Raw genomic sequence first — 26,119 nt, 5'->3', positions numbered from 1 at the left:
GTGTGGTTCACATGGGGGAGGGAGGAGAGAGTCTAGTGTTGTGGGTGTGGTTCACATGGGGGAGGGATGAGAGAGTCTAGTGTTGTGGTGGGTGTGGTTCACATGGGGGAGGGAGGAGAGAGTCTAGTGTTGTGGTGGGTGTGGTTCACATGGGGGAGGGAGGAGAGAGTCTAGTGTTGTGGGTGTGGTTCACATGGGGGAGGGATGAGAGAGTCTAGTGTTGTGGTGGGTGTGGTTCACATGGGGGAGGGATGAGAGAGTCTAGTGTTGTGGGTGTGGTTCACATGGGGGAGGGATGAGAGAGTCTAGTGTTGTGGTGGGTGTGGTTCACATGGGGGAGGGAGGAGAGAGTCTAGTGTTGTGGGTGTGGTTCACATGGGGGAGGGATGAGAGAGTCTAGTGTTGTGGGTGTGGTTCACATGGGGGAGGGATGAGAGAGTCTAGTGTTGTGGGTGTGGTTCACATGGGGGAGGGATGAGAGAGTCTAGTGTTGTGGTGGATGTGGTTCACATGGGGGAGGGAGGAGAGAGTCTAGTGTTGTGGTGGATGTGGTTCACATGGGGGAGGGATGAGAGAGTCTAGTGTTGTGGGTGTGGTTCACATGGGGGAGGGATGAGAGAGTCTAGTGTTGTGGGTGTGGTTCACATGGGGGAGGGAGGAGAGAGTCTAGTGTTGTGGTGGGTGTGGTTCACATGGGGGAGGGAGGAGAGAGTCTAGTGTTGTGGTGGGTGTGGTTCACATGGGGGAGGGATGAGAGAGTCTAGTGTTGTGGGTGTGGTTCACATGGGGGAGGGAGGAGAGAGTCTAGTGTTGTGGTGGGTGTGGTTCACATGGGGGAGGGATGAGAGAGTCTAGTGTTGTGGGTGTGGTTCACCTGGGGGAGGGAGGAGAGAGTCTAGTGTTGTGGGTGTGGTTCACATGGGGGAGGGATGAGAGAGTCTAGTGTTGTGGGTGTGGTTCACCTGGGGGAGGGAGGAGAGAGTCTAGTGTTGTGGGTGTGGTTCACATGGGGGAGGGAGGAGAGAGTCTAGTGTTGTGGTGGGTGTGGTTCACATGGGGGAGGGAGGAGAGAGTCTACATTACAGTCATTTAGCAGACGCTTTTATCCAAAGCGACTTACAATAAGTGTATTCAACATAGGTAGGGAACGAAAACTACTAATCACCAGAAGTCTTTAGTGCATTTTCTGCAAAAACAAGCAACCAAGAGTATACCTAGCGCTAAGGTAAAAGTGCAATATATCAGCTACCTATTTCCTTAAACAGATGAGACAAAATAGCTAAATCAAATGAGCATGAGCTAAAACAAATAAGTGTATCGACTAAACAAGATCCAATAAACAATCCAATAATCCAATAAACAATACAGCAATAGAAAACAAGCGTTCGTACAACTAGTTAACAACAAGTAGGTCAGGCAGAGAGGAAGGGTAGTGTTTCCTGAAGAGGTGGGTTTTCAGTCTGCGGCGAAATATGGGCAGTGACTCTGCTGTCCTAACATCAGTGGGAAGTTCATTCCACCACTGTGGGGCCAGAACAGAAAAGAGTCGTGACCGTGTGGATCGGCCAGAAGGACCCTTGAGTGACGAGGCAATCAGTCGCCCCGAGGTGGCAGACCGAAGTGGTCGGGCAGGGGTGTAGGCATCGACCATAGCCCGGAGGTAGGAAGGAGCTGTTCCTTTCACTGCCCTATAGGCTAGCACCAGGGTTTTGAACTGGATGCGAGCCGCTACGGGGAGCCAGTGTAGAGAGCGGAGAAGGATGGTTGTGTGGGAGAACTTGGGGCGGTTGAACACCAGACGAGCCGCAGCTTTCTGAACAAGCTCCAGGGGTTTGATGGCGGATGCCGGAGCACCAGCAAGGAGGGAGTTGCAGTAGTCCAGGCGGGAGATGACGAGAGCCTGGATGAGCACCTGGGCTGCCTTCTCCGTGAGGAAGGGGCGAATCCTCCTGATGTTGTAGAGCAGGAATCTGCAGGACCTCGTCACTGATGCGATGTTTGCCGAGAACGTCAGTTGATCGTCCAGGGTCACACCCAGATTCTTCGCAGTCCGAGTTGAGGTCACCACAGCATTATCAATGGTGATGGCCATGTCTCGATGCGGACAGCCCTTCCCCGGGAGGAACATCAGCTCGGTCTTGTCCAGGTTGAGCTTCAGGTGGTTTGTCGACATCCACTCCGAGATGTCAGCCAGACAAGCAGCAATGCGTGTCTCCACCTGGGTATCAGAGGGGGGGAATGAGAGGATTAGTTGGGTGTCATCGGCATAGCAGTGGTAGGAAAAGCCATGGGAGTGGATGACAGCACCCAGAGATGTAGTGTAGAGAGAGAAAAGAAGAGGACCCAGAACCGAGCCTTGGGGAACCCCAGTTGTGAGCCTGTGTGGTTCTGACACAGACCCTCTCAGCATCACCTGGTAGGAGCGACCCGTCAGGTAGGATGCAAACAGGGAGAGTGCAGAGCCTGAGACACCCATCCCCTCGAGGGTGGAGAGGAGGATCTGATGGTTCACCGTGTCGAACGCTGCAGACAGGTCCAGGAGTATCAGAACGGAGGAGAGAGAGTTCGCTCTGGCGGCATGGAGCGACTCCGTCACTGCCAGGAGGGCAGTCTCTGTCGAGTGACCCACTTTGAACCCAGACTGGTTGGAGTCCAGGAGGTTGTTCTGGTGGAGATAGGAGGACAGTTGTTTAAAGACAGCACGTTCGAGAGTTTTAGATAGGAAGGATAGAAGGGAAACCGGTCTGTAGTTCTTGATCTCAGAGGGGTCAAGTGTCGGTTTCTTCAGGAGGGGGGTAACTCTGGCAGTCTTGAAAGTAGAGGGAAAGTAGCCAGATGTCAGAGAGGTGTTAATAAGGTGGGTTAAGAAGGGAAGAAGTTCAGGTGCAATAGACTGCAACAGAGTGGATGGGACCGGGTCCAGAGAGCATGAGGTGGGGCGACTAGAGGTAATAAGGAGAAGGACCTCGTTAGGGGAGAGGGGAGAGAAGTGGGATAGAGAGGGGATGGGGGGGGGGAGAGGAGTAGATGAGGGTAGAGAGGGGTGGGTGGCAGGCAGACGGGTGTGGGTAGTGCGCAGGGCACCAGCCGGGGGAGGAGGGAAAGAGGATCGGATATCGTTCACCTTCTTGTCAAAGAAGTTGGCGAAATCGTCGGGGAGGAGGGACGAGGAGGGAGGAGGGGGTGGTGGTTGCAGGAGAGAGGAGAAAGTTTCAAAGAGTTTTTTAGGGTTGGAAGCAGAAGCCTGAATTTTAGTGCAGAAAAAAGCAGCTTTAGCAGCTGATAGAGAGGAGGAAAAAGTAGAAATGAGAGATTGGAAGGTGAGAAGGTCCTCCAGGAGGTTGCCATTTCTCCATTTGCGCTCAGCCGCTCTCAGGCTCCGTCTCTCAGTCCGCACTGAGTCCGACAACCAGGGGGCAGGTGGAGTTTGGCGTGCAGGCCTGGTGGTGAGGGGACAGAGATGGTCGAGAGAAGAGGATAGAGTAGAGAAAAGAAGATCTGTGGCGGTATCAGGGGATAGAAGAGCAAAGGATTCAGGGGCAGGGAGAGCAGAGAGAACAGAGGAGGAAAGAACAGTGGAGGAAAGTGAGCGAAGATTGTGACGTGAGGCAATCATGTGGGTAGGGAGGGGCTGTGAGGGGGGAGAGGAGAGAGAGAGAGAGTAGGACATGAAGTGGTGATCAGAGAGTTTCTTACCCTTTTCACTGGAAAGAGGAGTGACAGACAGGTTAGCAATAGAGCAGCCTCTGGTGAAAATCAGGTCCAGTTGGTTGCCCGCCTCATGGGTAGGAGGAGATGGGCAAATGACTAGGTCAAAGGCGGCGAGAAACGAAAGTAGTGGGTCTAGCTGCTTCTCAGTCGGGAGGTTGAAGTCACCCAGAAGGATGAATCCAGAGCCATCGACAGGGAAGTGGGAGACTAGATGGTCCAGCTCCTCCAGGAAGCCACCAGCAGGGCCCGGTGGGCGATAAACAACTGCAATGGTGAGCTTGACTGGATGAGAGACAGTGACCACATGAAATTCAAATGAGGTAGGAGAGAATTGTGACAGTGAAACAGGAGAGTATTTCCATTTTCTGGAAATTAGCAGACCAGCCCCACCACCTGTCCGCACGGCTCTGGGAGTGTGAGAGAAAGAGTACACATCTGACAGAGCCGCGGGCGTAGCAGTGTTTTCTGGTCTGATCCAGGTCTCAGTCAGAGCAAGAAAGTTAAGGGAGAGCAAGGATGCGTAGGCTGAGATGAAAGCAGATTTGCCTTCCACCACAGCCGAGTGGCAATTCCAAAGCCCTCCCGTTACCACTTGCTCGACGTGAGTGGAAAGAGTAGGATATATTAGATTAGTTGTATCGCGACATCTGGGTGTAACCCAGTGCTTTTGCGACCACCAGGAAGAGGAGAGGACAGGAATAGGAAGAAAACACATCGTAGATCACTAAACATATACACACTACTATAAATACTACTACTATCACACTACTATATATCACTAAACACTGAAGAAGCACTCAATGTGGAAGGTCGTAAATTGACTAAGTCGGGTTTTGACAAAGTCGCCTCTTGCCTTTGTCTGCCTAGCCTTCGTTTGCTAGCCGCTTTGAAAGCTACCGCTTTCAGAGCAGGTGGTTTAAAACAACTTCAACTGATTGCTAATTGTCTTGAGACAAATCAGGAGACTCCTCCCCTAGTATGAACAAGGCAATAGGCCTGGTTCAGGTCAAACTCCCTCTGATAGGGCAATCAGGTCACACCTCACAATATACCTCTAATGCTTTAAAACAAATTACTTTTAAACACAGACTAACTATATACAGCACTGATACTCTGAAGCAAGCAAAGTACAACTAAGCAACCTGAGAATACAAGAAAAGATATACTCAGACTACAGGTGAGTCAGGCAGTTACAGAGTTCCTCCAGGAGATTGAATAACACACTGGAGAGACTATGGCTGAACAGACTTTAAATACACCTTGAGAATCTGAAGACTCCTCCCCTAGTATCAACAAGGCAATAGGCCTGGTTCAGGTCAAACTCCCTCTGATAGGGCAATCAGGTCACACCTCACAATATACCTCTAATGCTTTAAAACAAATTACTTTTAAACACAGACTAACTATATACAGCACTGATACTCTGAAGCAAGCAAAGTACAACTAAGCAACCTGAGAATACAAGAAAAGATATACTCAGACTACAGGTGAGTCAGGCAGTTACAGAGTTCCTCCAGGAGATTGAATAACACACTGGAGAGACTATGGCTGAACAGACTTTAAATACACCTTGAGAATCTGAAGACTCCTCCCCTAGTATCAACAAGGCAATAGGCCTGGTTCAGGTCAAACTCCCTCTGATAGGGCAATCAGGTCACACCTCACAATATACCTCTAATGCTTTAAAACAAATTACTTTTAAACACAGACTAACTATATACAGCACTGATACTCTGAAGCAAGCAAAGTACAACTAAGCAACCTGAGAATACAAGAAAAGATATACTCAGACTACAGGTGAGTCAGGCAGTTACAGAGTTCCTCCAGGAGATTGAATAACACACTCAAGAATAACACACGAGGAGAGAGTCTAGTGTTGTGGGTGTGGTTCACATGGGGGAGGGAGGAGAGAGTCTAGTGTTGTGGTGGGTGTGGTTCACATGGGGGAGGGAGGAGAGAGTCTAGTGTTGTGGGTGTGGTTCACATGGGGGAGGGAGGAGAGAGTCTAGTGTTGTGGGTGTGGTTCACATGGGGGAGGGAGGAGAGAGTCTAGTGTTGTGGGTGTGGTTCACATGGAGGAGGGATGAGAGAGTCTAGTGTTGTGGTGGGTGTGGTTCACATGGGGGAGGGAGGAGAGAGTCTAGTGTTGTGGGTGTGGTTCACATGGGGGAGGGATGAGAGAGTCTAGTGTTGTGGTGGGTGTGGTTCACATGGGGGAGGGATGAGAGAGTCTAGTGTTGTGGGTGTGGTTCACATGGGGGAGGGAGGAGAGAGTCTAGTGTGGTGGGTGTGGTTCACATGGGGGAGGGATGAGAGAGTCTAGTGTTGTGGGTGTGGTTCACATGGGGGAGGGAGGAGAGAGTCTAGTGTTGTGGGTGTGGTTCACCTGGGGGAGGGATGAGAGAGTCTAGTGTTGTGGTGGGTGTGGTTCACATGGGGGAGGGATGAGAGAGTCTAGTGTTGTGGTGGGTGTGGTTCACATGGGGGAGGGATGAGAGAGTCTAGTGTTGTGGTGGGTGTGGTTCACATGGGGGAGGGAGGAGAGAGTCTAGTGTTGTGGTGGGTGTGGTTCACATGGGGGAGGGAGGAGAGAGTCTAGTGTTGTGGTGGGTGTGGTTCACATGGGGGAGGGAGGAGAGAGTCTAGTGTTGTGGGTGTGGTTCACATGGGGGAGGGAGGAGAGAGTCTAGTGTTGTGGTGGGTGTGGTTCACATGGGGGAGGGAGGAGAGAGTCTAGTGTTGTGGTGGGTGTGGTTCACATGGGGGAGGGAGGAGAGAGTCTAGTGTTGTGGTGGGTGTGGTTCACATGGGGGAGGGAGGAGAGAGTCTAGTGTTGTGGGTGTGGTTCACATGGGGGAGGGATGAGAGAGTCTAGTGTTGTGGTGGGTGTGGTTCACCTGGGGGAGGGAGGAGAGAGTCTAGTGTTGTGGTGGGTGTGGTTCACATGGGGGAGGGAGGAGAGAGTCTAGTGTTGTGGGTGTGGTTCACATGGGGAGGGAGGAGAGAGTCTAGTGTTGTGGGTGTGGTTCACATGGGGGAGGGAGGAGAGAGTCTAGTGTTGTGGGTGTGGTTCACATGGGGGAGGGAGGAGAGAGTCTAGTGTTGTGGGTGTGGTTCACATGGGGGAGGGAGGAGAGAGTCTAGTGTTGTGGTGGGTGTGGTTCACCTGGGGGAGGGAGGAGAGAGTCTAGTGTTGTGGTGGGTGTGGTTCACATGGGGGAGGGAGGAGAGAGTCTAGTGTTGTGGTGGGTGTGGTTCACATGGGGGAGGGATGAGAGAGTCTAGTGTTGTGGGTGTGGTTCACATGGGGGAGGGAGGAGAGAGTCTAGTGTTGTGGTGGGTGTGGTTCACATGGGGGAGGGAGGAGAGAGTCTAGTGTTGTGGTGGGTGTGGTTCACCTGGGGGAGGGAGGAGAGAGTCTAGTGTTGTGGGTGTGGTTCACATGGGGGAGGGAGGAGAGAGTCTAGTGTTGTGGGTGTGGTTCACATGGGGGAGGGAGGAGAGAGTCTAGTGTTGTGGGTGTGGTTCACATGGGGGAGGGAGGAGAGAGTCTAGTGTTGTGGTGGGTGTGGTTCACATGGGGGAGGGAGGAGAGAGTCTAGTGTTGTGGTGGGTGTGGTTCACATGGGGGAGGGAGGAGAGAGTCTAGTGTTGTGGGTGTGGTTCACATGGGGGAGGGAGGAGAGAGTCTAGTGTTGTGGTGGGTGTGGTTCACATGGGGGAGGGAGGAGAGAGTCTAGTGTGGTGGGTGTGGTTCACATGGGGGAGGGATGAGAGAGTCTAGTGTTGTGGGTGTGGTTCACATGGGGGAGGGAGGAGAGAGTCTAGTGTTGTGGTGGGTGTGGTTCACATGGGGGAGGGAGGAGAGAGTCTAGTGTTGTGGTGGGTGTGGTTCACATGGGGGAGGGAGGAGAGAGTCTAGTGTTGTGGTGGGTGTGGTTCACATGGGGGAGGGATGAGAGAGTCTAGTGTTGTGGGTGTGGTTCACATGGGGGAGGGAGGAGAGAGTCTAGTGTTGTGGTGGGTGTGGTTCACATGGGGGAGGGATGAGAGAGTCTAGTGTTGTGGGTGTGGTTCACATGGGGGAGGGAGGAGAGAGTCTAGTGTTGTGGGTGTGGTTCACATGGGGGAGGGAGGAGAGAGTCTAGTGTTGTGGGTGTGGTTCACATGGGGGAGGGAGGAGAGAGTCTAGTGTTGTGGGTGTGGTTCACATGGGGGAGGGATGAGAGAGTCTAGTGTTGTGGTGGGTGTGGTTCACATGGGGGAGGGAGGAGAGAGTCTAGTGTTGTGGGTGTGGTTCACCTGGGGGAGGGATGAGAGAGTCTAGTGTTGTGGTGGGTGTGGTTCACATGGGGGAGGGATGAGAGAGTCTAGTGTTGTGGTGGGTGTGGTTCACATGGGGGAGGGAGGAGAGAGTCTAGTGTTGTGGGTGTGGTTCACATGGGGGAGGGAGGAGAGAGTCTAGTGTTGTGGTGGGTGTGGTTCACATGGGGGAGGGAGGAGAGAGTCTAGTGTTGTGGTGGGTGTGGTTCACATGGGGGAGGGAGGAGAGAGTCTAGTGTTGTGGTGGGTGTGGTTCACATGGGGGAGGGAGGAGAGAGTCTAGTGTTGTGGTGGGTGTGGTTCACATGGGGGAGGGATGAGAGAGTCTAGTGTTGTGGGTGTGGTTCACATGGGGGAGGGAGGAGAGAGTCTAGTGTTGTGGGTGTGGTTCACATGGGGGAGGGAGGAGAGAGTCTAGTGTTGTGGGTGTGGTTCACATGGGGGAGGGAGGAGAGAGTCTAGTGTTGTGGTGGGTGTGGTTCACCTGGGGGAGGGAGGAGAGAGTCTAGTGTTGTGGTGGGTGTGGTTCACATGGGGGAGGGAGGAGAGAGTCTAGTGTTGTGGGTGTGGTTCACATGGGGGAGGGAGGAGAGAGTCTAGTGTTGTGGTGGGTGTGGTTCACATGGGGGAGGGAGGAGAGAGTCTAGTGTTGTGGGTGTGGTTCACATGGGGGAGGGAGGAGAGAGTCTAGTGTTGTGGGTGTGGTTCACATGGGGGAGGGAGGAGAGAGTCTAGTGTTGTGGGTGTGGTTCACATGGGGGAGGGAGGAGAGAGTCTAGTGTGGTGGGTGTGGTTCACATGGGGGAGGGATGAGAGAGTCTAGTGTTGTGGGTGTGGTTCACATGGGGGAGGGAGGAGAGAGTCTAGTGTTGTGGTGGGTGTGGTTCACATGGGGGAGGGAGGAGAGAGTCTAGTGTTGTGGTGGGTGTGGTTCACATGGGGGAGGGAGGAGAGAGTCTAGTGTTGTGGTGGGTGTGGTTCACATGGGGGAGGGATGAGAGAGTCTAGTGTTGTGGGTGTGGTTCACATGGGGGAGGGAGGAGAGAGTCTAGTGTTGTGGGTGTGGTTCACATGGGGGAGGGAGGAGAGAGTCTAGTGTTGTGGGTGTGGTTCACATGGGGGAGGGAGGAGAGAGTCTAGTGTTGTGGGTGTGGTTCACATGGGGGAGGGATGAGAGAGTCTAGTGTTGTGGGTGTGGTTCACATGGGGGAGGGAGGAGAGAGTCTAGTGTTGTGGGTGTGGTTCACATGGGGGAGGGAGGAGAGAGTCTAGTGTTGTGGTGGGTGTGGTTCACATGGGGGAGGGATGAGAGAGTCTAGTGTTGTGGGTGTGGTTCACATGGGGGAGGGATGAGAGAGTCTAGTGTTGTGGGTGTGGTTCACATGGGGGAGGGAGGAGAGAGTCTAGTGTTGTGGGTGTGGTTCACATGGGGGAGGGAGGAGAGAGTCTAGTGTTGTGGGTGTGGTTCACATGGGGGAGGGAGGAGAGAGTCTAGTGTTGTGGTGGGTGTGGTTCACATGGGGGAGGGAGGAGAGAGTCTAGTGTTGTGGGTGTGGTTCACATGGGGGAGGGAGGAGAGAGTCTAGTGTTGTGGTGGGTGTGGTTCACATGGGGGAGGGAGGAGAGAGTCTAGTGTTGTGGGTGTGGTTCACATGGGGGAGGGAGGAGAGAGTCTAGTGTTGTGGGTGTGGTTCACATGGGGGAGGGATGAGAGAGTCTAGTGTTGTGGGTGTGGTTCACATGGGGGAGGGAGGAGAGAGTCTAGTGTTGTGGGTGTGGTTCACATGGGGGAGGGAGGAGAGAGTCTAGTGTTGTGGGTGTGGTTCACATGGGGGAGGGATGAGAGAGTCTAGTGTTGTGGGTGTGGTTCACATGGGGGAGGGAGGAGAGAGTCTAGTGTTGTGGGTGTGGTTCACATGGGGGAGGGAGGAGAGAGTCTAGTGTTGTGGGTGTGGTTCACATGGGGGAGGGAGGAGAGAGTCTAGTGTTGTGGTGGATGTGGTTCACATGGGGGAGGGAGGAGAGAGTCTAGTGTTGTGGGTGTGGTTCACATGGGGGAGGGAGGAGAGAGTCTAGTGTTGTGGGTGTGGTTCACATGGGGGAGGGAGGAGAGAGTCTAGTGTTGTGGTGGGTGTGGTTCACATGGGGGAGGGAGGAGAGAGTCTAGTGTTGTGGTGGATGTGGTTCACATGGGGGAGGGAGGAGAGAGTCTAGTGTTGTGGATGTGGGTGGAGGTTGTGACAAGGGAGCTGTTGATGTTAAGTGACAAGTCCTGGGTGGAGCGGGTGAGGGAGTCGGGCAGATGATAATGATTTACGATTAGTTCTAAGCTATAAGGATAATTCATTTTTTTTAACAGGTCGTTCAATTAAGTCCTTGCGGTCTTGTTTCCAATGAGAACCTGTGAGCAATTAGGGGTTAAGAGTCTTGCTCAGGGACAAATTTCATTTCATCGACACATATGCTGGTCTGGCCTGGAATCGAACCTTGGGCAACCAGGGCCTCTGGCTCCCTAGGCGGGCTCACTAACCACTCAGCTATGGCCGCCCCTGTGGTTCTAAAGGTTCTAAGCTGTGGTTCTAAAGGTTCTAAGCTGTGGTTCTAAAGGTTCTAAGCTGTGGTTATAAAGGATCTAAGCTGTGGTTATAAAGGTTCTAAGCTGTGGTTATAAAGGATCTAAGCTGTGGTTCTAACGGTTCTAAGCTGTGGTTCTAAAGGTTCTAAGCTGTGGTTATAAAGGTTCTAAGCTGTGGTTATAAAGGTTCTAAGCTGTGGTTATAAAGGTTCTAAGCTGTGGTTATAAAGGTTCTAAGCTGTGGTTCTAAAGGTTCTAAGCTGTGGTTCTAAAGGTTCTAAGCTGTGGTTCTAAAGGTTCTAAGCTGTGGTTCTAAAGGTTCTAAGCTGTGGTTATAAAGGATCTAAGCTGTGGTTCTATTCTAACTTTTCTTCCAGGTCTGACGGTTCCAACCCTCCATGGAACTCTGGCCTCCATGTCTCTTCCTGGAGTCACTGCAGGCAGAATGGGCTTCACTGCACTGCCCCCTGCTGGACACTGTGTGCTACTGGTCAGCAGCCTGAACCCTGAGGTTAGTACTGTCTGTCTGTCTGTCTGTCTGTCTGTCTGTCTGTCTGTCTGTCTGTCTGTCTGTCTGTCTGTCTGTCTGCCTGTCTGCCTGTCTGTCTGTCTGTCTGTCTGTCTGTCTGTCTGTCTGCCTGCCTGTCTGCCTGCCTGTCTGTCTGTCTGTCTGTCTGTCTGTCTGTCTGTCTGCCTGTCTGTCTGTCTGTCTGTCTGTCTGTCCCTCCAGATAATTAAATGTTTGTAACTTAAACACATTACAGCTCAGTTGTAACTCTGTGAGGATAAATATACATGTTTAGTTTAGAATAAATAATCAGTAAATGTTTAGGTGTGAGAACAGTTAGCAGACGTATTAATATATAACCTTCAGCTTTTCTTCTTTCATAACAAAGACTTTTATCTCAGTTTTGTTTTGTTTAAGTGAACAAACTGTGTGGTTTCTCTGTTACTAACGACACTTCATCCTCCATCTTGTTTTCCATGTCGTCCTGACACTCTAGGTCTGTTCAACAAACAAACATCCTCAAACATGTTGACAAAACCATGACAACGTCACGTGTCCTTTAGCCACTGTTTGTCCCTTAAAGGAGTAGTTCACCTAAAACATGACTTCTTTTCTATCAGTTACACCACATGAAGCCTTGAATTCATGGAGATGTTTTTGTTGCATTCCTGAGACAATAATTTAATGATCATCAAAGTATTGACTCAGGAACTCTTGGCTTCATGGGGTTAGGGTTAGGTAACTAAACTACTCCTTTAAACTTATTGTTTTATTATTGTCTCTGTCTGTCTGTCTGTCTGTCTGTCTGTCTGTCTGTCTGTCTGTCTGTCTGTCTGCCTGTCTGCCTGTCTGTCTGTCTGTCTGTCTGTCTGTCTGTCTGTCTGTCTGTCTGTCTGCCTGTCTGTCTGTCTGTCTGTCTGTCTGTCTGTCTGTCTGAACTCAAGGCTTCATGGAGTGTAACATTACATTACATTACATTACATTACATTACATTACATTACAGTCATTTAGCAGCAGTAACTAAACTACTCCTTTAAACTCATTGTTTTATTATTGTCCGTTGCCATGGAAACACCTGGGCTGTGGATGCTGATGTGTTGACCTTCATCTGTCCTTGAACTTGACCTTCATGTCTTCATGTCTTGTCTCTGCGCTGCTGCATCCTACATCCTACATCCTACATCCTGCATCCTACATCCTACCATCCTGCCTCCTTCCACCCTGCATCCTACATCCTCTGCTGTGCAAACAGAGAGTTTCTCCCCAAAGTCTGTTTATTCTTTTCGGTATGTTGCTTCTTACTATTGTTTTATTATTATTGTTGTTTTAAACCAACACTGTCTCACCCCCAAATACTGTCTCACCTCCAAACACTGTCTCCCCTCCAAACACTGTCTCACCTCCAAACACTGTCTCACCCCAAAAAGTCATATTGTGACTTCTTGACCAAACATCAAACTTGAAGGGGGTTCCCCCTTCAAGTCAAATGGTGACTAACGGTGACTTGAAGGGGGTTCCCTTCCAGTCAAATGGTGACTTGAAGGGGGTTCCCTTCCAGGTAAACGGTGTCTTGAAGGGGGTTCCCTTCCAGGTAAACGGTGACTTGAAGGGGGTTCCCTTCCAGTCAAACGCCACTTCCGCACTCTGCCGCTAAAAAACTGTTAAAATGACGGAGGCGTGCCGTCATACAGACTTGAGCCACAGGAGGCACCGCCGAGTGAGTCACCATTGTGATTGAGCCGACTCCGTGCCGTTCGAGTTATGTCCTGATAGAGACAGAATCGTAACTCATATTCCTCAAAAGTCAACATGTGACTTATTTGTCCACCCCGCCCGCCCCATCAGCTTCTTACTATTGTTTTCATTATAATTGCTTCATTGTTTGGTCTAATCATTCATATCTAATCATTCATATCTAATCATTCATATCTCCAACACAGTACAATGTGTTGTTTCTCATTTCCTGTGACATGCAGTTTCCTCACATGTATTTCCTGGTTTTAACCCTTCACTAATATACATACAGACCATGTCTATAATGTATATGTTATATACATACAGACCATGTCTATAATGTATATGTATATAATGTATATATGTATATATGTATATATGTATATATGTATATATTTATATATGTATATATGTATATATGTATATATGTATATATGTATATATGTATATATGTATATGTTACAGTCAGATTGAAAAAGGATAAAATAAATGGCGTCTCGGAGGTACTGAGACTAGGGGGGATGATTTACGATTCTGTGTCTATCGGGACGTAACCCGGACGGCGCTGAGTCGGCTGAAGGTGACTACGTAACGCTCGGCACTATAGATATATATAAAGGCTAGATGGCTCAAGGGGGCGTCGCAAGCGTAGCTCAACCGCGGCCATCTTGTGACACTAGTCGTTCATAAAATTCTGTCAATTTTCATCCGATTTTGAAACGGTTTGGTGTGTTGTAAACACCAAAGATGTAGTTATGATACTGCATACTTATAATCATGTTTTTTTTATTTTATATAACATTAAGTTACTGTTTGAAAATCGGATGAAAATTGAGCACGCTATGATTATTTCAATAGTACATGCAACATAGACATAATGTTATGAATGACCGAGCGAACCTTTTTCAATCTGACTGGTTTTCCAATCGTACTGTGATACATACAGTACATACAGTTATTTAACACGTTCTCATAGTGAAGGTAGAACACATCCAGTTAGGACACCATGAGTAACAGTTTAAAATGTAAACGATCCGTACACATATTTTTCATGAATGTGAATGTTGGTGTTTTTCTGCTGTGTGTGTGTGTGTGTGTGTGTGCGTGTGTGTGTGTGTGTGTGTGTGTGTGTGTGTGTGTGTGTGTGTGTGTGTGTGTGTGTGTGTGTGTGTGTGTGTGTGTGTGTGTGTGTGTGTGTGTGTGTGTGTGTGTACATTCAGGTGTTTATGGTGATGTGATGAGAGTCAAGATCTTATTCAACAAGAAGGAGAATGCTCTGGTCCAGATGTCTGACAGCACCCAGGCTCAACTAGGTAACTGATACTATATGTGTGTGTGTGTGTGTGTGTGTGTGTGTGTATATATATATATATATATATATGTATATGTATATATATACTTGAAAGAAAAGCTCTCGATGAGTTAAAACAAAACAACAAGATTATTGTCAAACCTGCCGATAAAGGAGGTTCTATTGTGGTACAGAACATTAAGGATTATATAACTGAAGCAATGCGACAATTGGGTAATATTGCTTTCTATAAATCCCTCCCACAAAATCCCACTGAACAGTTACTCAAAGATAGGGATAAGATTCTGGATGTTGCGCTCCGTGATAAACATATCACAAAAAAGCAATATGAGTTCCTGAAGGTTGAATTCCCTACCATACCAGTCTTGTACTTATTGCCCAAAATACATAAAGGTCTGACCAATCCGCCAGGCCGACCCATTGTTTCTGGCAACAACTCTTTGTCAGAACCATTAAGTCAATTCGTTGACCACTTTATCAAAAATATTGTCAAAACATTACCTTCTTATGTTGCAGACACTAGGGATGTGATTAAATCACTGAACATATCCATCCCACATGATGCCTTTTTAGTTACATTTGATGTCGAAAGTTTATACACCAATATACCACATGAGGATGACCTGGCGGCTATGTCACATTATCTCAATTCAGAAGATGGTTTGCCCATAGATTTGTTACTCAGCATGACGAATTTCATCCTGAAATCGAATTATTTTATGTTCGATAATAACTTCTATATCCAAATTCAGGGCACTGCCATGGGTTCAACTTTTGCACCCAATTATGCCAATTTATTTATGGGCCACTGGGAATCCCAGTTTATTCAGGACAAGACTGCCTCCCCCCTGTTAGACAAGGTGATTTTTTGGAAGCGATATATTGATGACATTTTGATGGTATTTGTTGGTTCGGAAGATGAACTGGTTGAATTCAGGCATTTCATCAACAAAACACATCCCACTCTGAAATTCTCAATAGAGTTCAGTAAAAAACAGATTGATTTCTTAGATTTACGTATATCTGTGGGTGATGATGGACACCTTAACACCACGATTTTCCGCAAACCTACTGACAGAAACAGCATTTTACATGCAAATAGCCATCATCCCAAACGTCTTATTGAGAACATCCCATATGGACAGTTCCTGCGTCTTAAACGCATCTGCAATAACCCTGCAGACTATGATGTGAAGGCAGAGGACATGCATGACAGATTCAGAGACCGTGGTTACAAAGAACCTGTGATACGCACAGCAATGAACAAAATTAGAACTGTACAAAGAGAGTCCCTCTTAGATCCCTCACATAAAGATGTTGTGGGGAACAGAGTCACTTTCGTTTCCGAGTACAACACCTCATCCCAAACTATTAAGAACATCATTAACAAACATTGGAATCTGCTTAAATGTGATCCTAATTTGAAAAACATGTCGTTGTCACCACCAAGGTTTTGCTTCACAAGAGGAAAGAACCTCAGAGACTCTGTCGTCACATCACTATATAGATCACCTAGTTCTAGTTCTAATTGGCTAAGAGAGGAACTATGCGGTAACCACCCGTGTGGGAGATGCACACATTGCTCTAACACTTCAACCACTAAGGTCTTTTATCACCCACACACAGGACAGGAATACAAAATTAAACATTTCATCAACTGTAACACCACCCATGTGATTTACATGTTGAAATGTCCCTGTGGTATGGTTTATATTGGTCAAACTAAACGCAACTTAAAGATACGTATAGCTGAACACAAGGCAGCCATAAGAAATGGCAATATGGAGTACGCCATAGCAAGGCACTATAGGGAGAGGGCCCATGGCTCTGCAGCCACACTCAAATTTATTGGCATCGAAAAGGTCACTCTACCTCCTCGAGGTGGTGACCACAAAAAACTTTTATTACAAAGGGAAACGTACTGGATCTTCACATTGAACTCAATGGAACCACATGGCTTGAATGAAAGCCTGGATTTAAGTTCCTTTTTGTAAACTTCATGTACTCTCTAAATTGCCACATATGTTTAAGTATCACAATTAGTTGTGTTACTTTACATAGGCTGCAGCCTCTTTTTGGTCTTGCTTGGCCTACTCCAAATTTCACTGAGCTGTGTATGGTGTACTGTGTTGTATAGAGGTCAATGAGAGAGAAATATAAAGAAAACTCTATTCACTGTCAGTAAATGTACTGCTGTTAGATTAGAGGATTTACCATTTATATACATATTATCAAGGTGGTTCTGTGTCATGTTGCATCATATGTGTATATATATGCATTTAGTATGTGGATATATACATGCACACAGTAGGTGTGAGTGTATGTATGTGTGTATACACATAGATATAATCTCTCTGCATTGCATTTTATTATTGTCTGTCACCTTTTTTCTGCTTTTGTACCTGCCCACTTTTGATACATTTTGATACATTGTATAAACAAGTGACTGAGTAGCCACACAGGTGGGCGGAGTATCTGTTGTCACGGGGGGATGTCACTATAAATTAGAGTGATCAGTCACTGCCTGTGTATATAGCACCTGATGAAGCCAACACGGCGAAACGCGTCGTGCTAAATAAAGCCTAAAAATGAAGCATTAACTGAGTCTTGAGTCCATCATCATTGGGAGTGTGCGGTTCCTTCCTAAGAGAAGCAGAGGGAAGGTTTATTTCTTTTCGTATATATATATATATATATATATATATATATATATATATATATATATATATATATATATACACACACACGTTCACTCCAGTTTCCAGCATACTAAAAGCCACAAACTTGGTGGGTGCTCTTACATGGCCAATAGGAAGGACCTTCTGATGGGCTTTAATATCTGAATTCCTATTGGCTGGGGTTTAATGCTGGGAACTGGAGTTATGGCTCTGTAGTATAGGCTCCTAACTTGGTGGGTGGTTTCCAATTTCATAAAAAAATGGCCACTTCCGGTTCTTCCTACTTCCAGTTTGTCGGATTGCCTTGAAACTTTACCCACACACTCTCTGAGGGTTGTGGAGTTCAATGGTGCAACCAGGAAGTGGATCTGTTCACTTCCAGTTTTACGTTTACGTTTTTAAGTGGACGTAGACACCCGACTCTGAAAATCTAGTATATATATATATATCAGAAGCCTTCTCCACATACATATTTTATATAATGATTAATATTCTATATTTACAGCTATGAGTCACCTGAATGGTCAGAGACTGTATGGGAAGCCTCTCCGCATCACGTTGTCCAAACACACCAGCGTCCAGCTGCCCAGAGAGGGCCATGAAGACCAGGGTCTGACCAAAGACTACAGTACCTCTCCTCTTCACCGCTTTAAGAAACCTGGGTCTAAAAATTACTCCAATATCTTCCCTCCTTCATCTACTCTACACCTGTCTAATATACCGTAAGTACCTCTAAAAATATACTATAATAAATACCTTTAAATTACTCTATACCTGTCTAACATACCGTAAGTACCTTTTAATGTACCTAAATACCTCTGAAATACTTTTAATAAACTATAATAAATACACCTGTTTACCGTAAGTACCGTTTAAAGTACCATAAGTACCTGTAAATACCTCCCCCTTCATCTACTCTACACAGCATGAACCAGCAGCACATCAGGTTAGACATAAGGTAGGTCCACATAGCAGCAGTATGTACATGATGAGATTATAATAGAATGGTAGCCCACATAGAATAGTAGCCCACATAGAATAGTAGCCCACATAGAATGGTAGCCCACGTAGAATAGTAGCCCACATAGAATAGTAGCCCACATAGAATAGTAGCCCACATAGAATGGTAGCCCACGTAGAATAGTAGCCCACATAGAATGGTAGCCCACATAGAATGGTAGCCCACATAGAATGGTAGCCCACATAGAATGGTAGCCCACATAGAATGGTAGCCCACATAGAATAGTAGCCCACATAGAATGGTAGCCCACGTAGAATAGTAGCCCACATAGAATGGTAGCCCACATAGAATAGTAGCTCACATTGAATAGTAGCCCACATAGAATGGTATCCCACATAGAATGGTAGCCCACATAGAATGGTAGCCCACATAGAATGGTAGCCCACATAGAATGGTAGACCACATAGAATGGTAGCCCACATAGAATGGTAGCCCACATAGAATGGTAGACCACATAGAATGGTAGCCCACATAGAATAGTAGCCCACATAGAATGGTAGCCCACATAGAATAGTAGCCCACATAGAATCGTTGTAGGGGTTTGAACAGTTTGATACTCCTTGTCTGGCTGTGGTCGTTGTAGGGGTTTGAACAGTTTGATACTCTTTGTCTGGCTGTGGTCGTTGTAGGGGTTTGAACAGTTTGATACTCCTTGTCTGGCTGTGGTCGTTGTAGGGGTTTGAACAGTTTGATACTCTTTGTCTGGCTGTGGTCGTTGTAGGGGTTTGAACAGTTTGATACTCCTTGTCTGGCTGTGGTTGTTGTAGGGGTTTGAACAGTTTGATACTCCTTGTCTGGCTGTGGTCGTTGTAGGGGTTTGAACAGTTTGATACTCCTTGTCTGGCTGTGGTCGTTGTAGGGGTTTGAACAGTTTGATACTCCTTGTCTGGCTGTGGTCGTTGTAGGGGTTTGAACAGTTTGATACTCTTTGTCTGGCTGTGGTCGTTGTAGGGGTTTGAACAGTTTGATACTCTTTGTCTGGCTGTGGTCGTTGTAGGGGTTTGAACAGTTTGATACTCCTTGTCTGGCTGTGGTCGTTGTAGGGGTTTGAACAGTTTGATACTCCTTGCCTGGCTGTGGTCGTTGTAGGGGTTTGAACAGTTTGATACTCCTTGCCTGGCTGTGGTCGTTGTAGGGGTTTGAACAGTTTGATACTCCTTGCCTGGCTGTGGTCGTTGTAGGGGTAGGAACAGTTTGTACAGCTTGAGGATGTGGGGTCGTCATCCGAACGTCCTCGGTGGGCGTAGAACCTTCGCCCACAGAGATTCTGTTTGCTTTAATAACATGCATGTTATTCTGAGATGTGTTTACAATAAACATTGAGGTTATTGTGTTGATGTTTTCAGACCTGCGGTGGTTGAAGATGATCTGAAGATGTTGTTCACCACTTCAGGAGCTCTGGTCAAAGCCTTCAAGTTCTTCCAGTAAGTATTATTATTATATTAATAATAATGTTGGTTTGATATTAATAATATTATGTCTACTGTAGGAAGGACCATAAGATGGCTCTGGTCCAGATGATGATGTTTATTATAATAATAATAATAATAATAATAATAATAATAATAATAATAACTTTATTAATAGGAAGGACTATAAGATGGCTCTGGTCCAGATGATGATGTTTATAATAATAATAATATTATTATTATTAATAGGAAGGACCATAAGATGGCTCTGGTCCAGATGATGATGTTTATAATAATAATAATAATAATAATAATAATAATAATAATAATAATATTATTAATAGGAAGGACCATAAGATGGCTCTGGTCCAGATGATGATGTTTATAATAATAATAATAATATTATTATTAATAGGAAGGACCATAAGATGGCTCTGGTCCAGATGGCGTCGGTAGAAGAGGCCATGGAGTCTCTGATAGAGTTCCACAACCATGACCTTGGAGAAAACCACCACCTGAGAGTGTCCTTCAGCAAGTCTACCATCTGACCTTTGACCTTTGACCCCATGACCTGGGAGAAAACCACCACCTGAGAGTGTCCTTCAGCAAGTCTACCATCTGACCTTTAACCTTTGACCCCATGACCTGGGAGAAAACCACCATCTGAGAGTGTCCTTCAGCAAGTCTACCATCTGACCTTTAACCTTTGACCCCATGACCTGGGAGAAAACCACCACCTGAGAGTGTCCTTCAGCAAGTCTACCATCTGACCTTTAACCTTTGACCCCATGACCTGGGAGAAAACCACCATCTGAGAGTGTCCTTCAGCAAGTCTACCATCTGACCTTTAACCTTTGACCCCATGACCTGGGAGAAAACCACCATCTGAGAGTGTCCTCTAAATCTACCCCTGACCTGAGGCGACCGCCTGTCCTGCCTCTGGTTAGGGTTATAGGGTTAGGGTTATAGGGTTAGGGTTATAGGGTTAGCGTTAGGGTTATAGGGTTAGGGTTAGGGTTATAGGGTTATAGGGTTAGGGTTATAGGGTTAGGGTTATAGGGTTAGGGTTATAGGGTTAGCGTTAGGGTTATAGGGTTAGGGTTATAGGGTTAGGGTTAGGGTTATAGGGTTAGGGTTATAGGGTTAGGGTTATAGGGTTAGGGTTGTAGCGTTAGGGTTATAGCGTTAGGGTTATAGGGTTAGGGTTATAGGGTTAGGGTTATAGGGTTAGGGTTATAGGGTTAGGGTTAGGGTTATAGGGTTAAGGTTATAGCGTTAGGGTTATAGGGTTAGGGTTATAGCGTTAGGGTTATAGGGTTAGGGTTATAGGGTTAGGGTTATAGGGTTAGGGTTATAGGGTTAGGGTTAGGGTTATAGGGTTAGGGTTATAGGGTTAGGGTTATAGGGTTAGGGTTATAGCGTTAGGGTTATAGCGTTAGGGTTATAGGGTTAGGGTTATAGGGTTAGGGTTATAGCGTTAGGGTTATAGCGTTAGGGTTATAGCGTTAGGGTTATAGGGTTAGGGTTATAGGGTTAGGGTTATAGGGTTAGGGTTATAGCGTTAGGGTTATAGGGTTAGGGTTATAGGGTTAGGGTTTATTCACATCAATATTCACATTGATATTCACATTAATATTCACATTGCTATTCACATTGATATTCACATCATTATTCACATCAATATTCACATCAATATTCACATTGATATTCACAGATACATCACAGTACAGTTTCACTTTCATTTTCACATCAATGTTCACATCAATGTTCACATCAATATTCACATCAATATTCACATCAATATTCACATCAATATTCACAGATACATCACAGTACAGTTTCACTTTCATTTTCACATCAATGTTCACATCAATATTCACATTGATATTCACATCAATATTCACGTTGATATTCACATTGATATTCACATTAATATTCACATGAATATTCACATGAATATTCACATTGATATTCACAGATACATCACAGTACAGTTTCACTTTCATTTTCACATCAATATTCACATCAATATTCACAGGGGGCAGGTCATTCCAGGTGGTTGGGGCACTAAGCTGTAGCTCATTCTAGGTGGTTGGAGCACTAAGCTGTAGGTCATTCCAGGTGGTTGGGGCACTAAGCTGTAGGTCATTCCAGGTGGTTGGGGCACTAAGCTGTAGGTCATTCTAGGTGGTTGGAGCACTAAGCTGTAGGTCATTCCAGGTGATTGGGGCACTAAGCTGTAGGTCATTCCAGGTGATTGGGGCACTAAGCTGTAGGTCATTCCAGGTGATTGGGGCACTAAGCTGTAGGTCATTCCAGGTGGTTGGGGCACTAAGCTGTAGGTCATTCCAGGTGGTTGGGGCACTAAGCTGTAGGTCATTCCAGGTGGTTGGGGCACTAAGCTGTAGGTCATTCCAGGTGATTGGGGCACTAAGCTGTAGGTCATTCCAGGTGATTGGGGCACTAAGCTGTAGGTCATTCCAGGTGATTGGGGCACTAAGCTGTAGGTCATTCCAGGTGATTGGGGCACTAAGCTGTAGGTCATTCCAGGTGGTTGGGGCACTAAGCTGTAGGTCATTCCAGGTGGTTGGGGCACTAAGCTGTAGGTCATTCCAGGTGATTGGGGCACTAAGCTGTAGGTCATTCCAGGTGGTTGGGGCTCTAAGCTGTAGGTCATTCCAGGTGGTTGGGGCACTAAAACAAAAGGCTGTTTTCCCCAGTTCAGTCTTTGCTATTATTTATCTGTGCTTATTTCCTTTCATGCCTTTTCCTTATGCCTTATATTTGTTTACTGTGTCTTTTTATCTTTCATGTTACTGTAATTATTGTCTTGTTTTTCTAAAGCACTTTGTAGCTATACAAACATTATTGTTAATATTATTATGATGTGATTGTTTACTTCTATACAAACATTATTATTATTATGATTGTTTACTTCTATACAAACATTATTATTATTATTATGATTGTTTACTTCTATACAAACATTATTATTATTATGATTGTTTACTTCTATACAAACATTATTATTATTATGATTGTTTACTTCTATACAAACATTATTATGATGTGATTGTTTACTTCTATACAAACATTATTATTATTATGATTGTTTACTTCTATACAAACATTATTATGATTATGATTGTTTACTTCTATACAAACATTATTATTATTATGATTGTTTACTTCTATACAAACATTATTATGATGTGATTGTTTACTTCTATACAAACATTATTATGATGTGATTGTTTACTTCTATACAAACATTATTATGATGTGATTGTTTACTTCTATACAAACATTATTATTATGTGATTGTTTACTTCTATACAAACATTATTATGATGTGATTGATGTGATCGATGACCAAACCCTGTTTTTATTCACTGAACTATTTGACCTGGTGACTGTAACCATGACAACATCTTATTGCTGTAAACATTAGAAATGTATTTGTTTTTCCTTTTGATTCCTTCCTTTATATATATATATATATATATATATATATATATATATATATATATATATATATATATATATATATATATTCCTTTTGTTATATATATGTTTGTTTTTCCTTTTGACAAAATGTCCTTCTATTGTTGTTTAATTGGTGAAGCTAAATACACTTTTATGATAGTTGTTGTTTTGATTTTTGATTTGATTTGATTTATTTGAAAAGCAAAACCACATGGTTGCAGCAGTTGGAGGATTACACAAGAGGGTCCTGACATTTAACAGACAATAAGTTAAACATACATTATGAGGTCCTCTCTCATTTAACAGACAATTGGTTAAACATACATTATGAGGTCCTCTCTCATTTAACAGACAATAAGTTAAACATACATTATGAGGTCCTCTCTCATTTAACAGACAATAAGTTAAACATACATTATGAGGTCCTCTCTCATTTAACAGACAATAAGTTAAACATACATTATGAGGTCCTCTCTCATTTAACAGTCAATAAGTTAAACATACATTATGAGGTCCTCTCTCATTTAACAGTCAATAAGTTAAACATACATTATGAGATCCTCTCTCATTTAACAGACAATAAGTTAAACATACATTATGAGGTCCTCTCTCATTTAACAGACAATAAGTTAAACATACATTATGAGGTCCTCTCTCATTTAACAGTCAATAAGTTAAACATACATTATGAGGTCCTCTCTCATTTAACAGACAATAAGTTAAACATACATTATGAGATCCTCTCTCTCATTTAACAGTCAATAAGTTAAACATACATTATGAGGTCCTCTCTCATTTAACAGACAATAAGTTAAACATACATTATGAGGTCCTCTCTCATTTAACAGTCAATAAGTTAAACATACATTATGAGATCCTCTCTCATTTAACAGACAATAAGTTAAACATACATTATGAGATCCTCTCTCATTTAACAGTCAATAAATTAAACATACATTATGAGATCCTCTCTCATTTAACAGACAATAAGTTAAACATACATTATGAGATCCTCTCTCATTTAACAGACAATAAGTTAAACATACATTATGAGGTCCTCTCTCTCATTTAACAGTCAATAAGTTAAACATACATTATGAGGTCCTCTCTCATTTAACAGACAATAAGTTAAACATACATTATGAGGTCCTCTCTCATTTAACAGACAATAAGTTAAACATACATTATGAGATCCTCTCTCATTTAACAGACAATAAGTTAAACATACATTATGAGATCCTCTCTCATTTAACAGACAATAAGTTAAACATACATTATGAGATCCTCTCTCATTTAACAGACAATAAGTTAAGGGTTTATACATACTGGTTCTTATCAGTGTGATGTGGTCTGTTAAGGGTCTATACATACTGGTTCTTATCAGTGTGATGTGGTCTGTTAAGGGTTTATACATACTGGTTCTTATCAGTGATGTGGTCTGTTAAGGGTTTATACATACTGGTTCTTATCAGTGATGTGGTCTGTTAAGGGTCTATACATACTGGTTCTTATCAGTGTGATGTGGTCTGTTAAGGGTCTATACATACTGGTTCTTATCAGTGTGATGTAGTCTGTTAAGGGTTTATACATACTGGTTCTTATCAGTGATGTGGTCTGTTAAGGGTCTATACATACTGGTTCTTATCAGTGATGTGGTCTGTTAAGGGTCTATACATACTGGTTCTTATCAGTGTGATGTGGTCTGTTAAGGGTTTATACATACTGGTTCTTATCAGTGATGTGGTCTGTTAAGGGTTTATACATACTGGTTCTTATCAGTGTGATGTGGTCTGTTAAGGGTCTATACATACTGGTTCTTATCAGTGTGATGTGGTCTGTTAAGGGCTTATACATACTGGTTCTTATCAGTGATGTGGTCTGTTAAGGGTTTATACATACTGGTTCTTATCAGTGTGATGTAGTCTGTTAAGGGTTTATACATACTGGTTCTTATCAGTGATGTGGTCTGTTAAGGGTCTATACATACTGGTTCTTATCAGTGTGATGTGGTCTGTTAAGGGTTTATACATACTGGTTCTTATCAGTGATGTGGTCTGTTAAGGGTTTATACATACTGGTTCTTATCAGTGTGATGTAGTCTGTTAAGGGTTTATACATACTGGTTCTTATCAGTGATGTGGTCTGTTAAGGGTCTATACATACTGGTTCTTATCAGTGATGTGGTCTGTTAAGGGTCTATACATACTGGTTCTTATCAGTGTGATGTGGTCTGTTAAGGGTTTATACATACTGGTTCTTATCAGTGATGTGGTCTGTTAAGGGTTTATACATACTGGTTCATATCAGTGTGATGTGGTCTGTTAAGGGTTTATACATACTGGTTCATATCAGTGTGATGTGGTCTGTTAAGGGTTTATACATACTGGTTCTTATCAGTGTGATGTGGTCTGTTAAGGGTTTATACATACTGGTTCTTATCAGTGTGATGTGGTCTGTTAAGGGTTTATACATACTGGTTCATATCAGTGTGATGTGGTCTGTTAAGGGTCTATACATACTGGTTCTTATCAGTGTGATGTGGTCTGAGGGTTTATACATACTGGTTCTTATCAGTGATGTGGTCTGTTAAGGGTTTATACATACTGGTTCATATCAATGTGATGTGGTCTGTTAAGGGTTTATACATACTGGTTCTTATCAGTGTGATATGGTCTGTTAAGGGTTTATACATACTGGTTCTTATCAGTGATATGGTCTGTTAAGGGTCTATACATACTGGTTCTTATCAGTGTGATGTAGTCTGTTAAGGGTCTATACATACTGGTTCTTATCAGTGATATGGTCTGTTAAGGGTCTATACATACTGGTTCTTATCAGTGTGATGTAGTCTGTTAAGGGTTTATACATACTGGTTCTTATCAGTGATGTGGTCTGTTAAGGGTTTATACATACTGGTTCTTATCAGTGATGTGGTCTGTTAAGGGTTTATACATACTGGTTCTTATCAGTGTGATGTGGTCTGTTAAGGGTTTATACATACTGGTTCTTATCAGTGATGTGGTCTGTTAAGGGTTTATACATTCTGGTTCTTATCAGTGTTAAGGGGTCAATAGCACTGATTTATTAAAGACAATAAAAAAAGTTGAAAAACAGAGAGAGTTGGTTTCTGCCCGACAACAAACAACGATATGATACATTATGATACATTATGATACATAATATCTGACATGAAACATTGTGTATGAAATGTAAACATGTTTATTATGATTAACTTAAGTATGCTGTGTGAAGCTACATTCAATCTGTTTACCTGAATGTGTCTTTTAATTTAGATGATGTTTTATCATTATTCTACTCATATAATGTTTTATATGTGTGACTTAAATAAAGTGTATATATTG

General features: G+C 44.5%; 2 protein-coding genes across 2 annotated transcripts in view; one reads left to right on the top strand and one right to left on the bottom strand.

Moving 5' to 3' along the window:
• LOC308087516 (polypyrimidine tract-binding protein 1-like) overlaps window positions 1-20,173 on the top strand; it is an 85,958-nt gene extending 65,785 nt beyond the window's left edge. Inside the window, exons 11-16 of the mRNA XM_080431437.1 lie at window positions 10,987-11,120; window positions 12,370-12,403; window positions 14,072-14,164; window positions 17,347-17,563; window positions 19,209-19,286; window positions 19,687-20,173. Coding sequence (XP_080287563.1) covers window positions 10,987-11,120; window positions 12,370-12,403; window positions 14,072-14,164; window positions 17,347-17,563; window positions 19,209-19,286; window positions 19,687-19,819 — 689 coding nt within the window. The 3' untranslated portion in view covers window positions 19,820-20,173. The remainder of the gene's footprint in view (window positions 1-10,986; window positions 11,121-12,369; window positions 12,404-14,071; window positions 14,165-17,346; window positions 17,564-19,208; window positions 19,287-19,686) is intronic.
• The window catches only part of fam174c (family with sequence similarity 174 member C), a 254,975-nt gene that overhangs the window by 182,712 nt on the left and 46,144 nt on the right, over window positions 1-26,119 (bottom strand). The gene's annotated exons all lie outside the window — the stretch shown is intronic.

The sequence above is a fragment of the Gymnoscopelus braueri genome (genome assembly GCF_963280865.1).
Source record: "Gymnoscopelus braueri genome assembly, chromosome: 6".
In the NCBI taxonomy this organism is placed as follows: domain Eukaryota; kingdom Metazoa; phylum Chordata; class Actinopteri; order Myctophiformes; family Myctophidae; genus Gymnoscopelus; species Gymnoscopelus braueri.
Note: the sequence above shows the minus strand (reverse complement) of the source record. Positions and strands in the feature narration are given on the sequence as shown.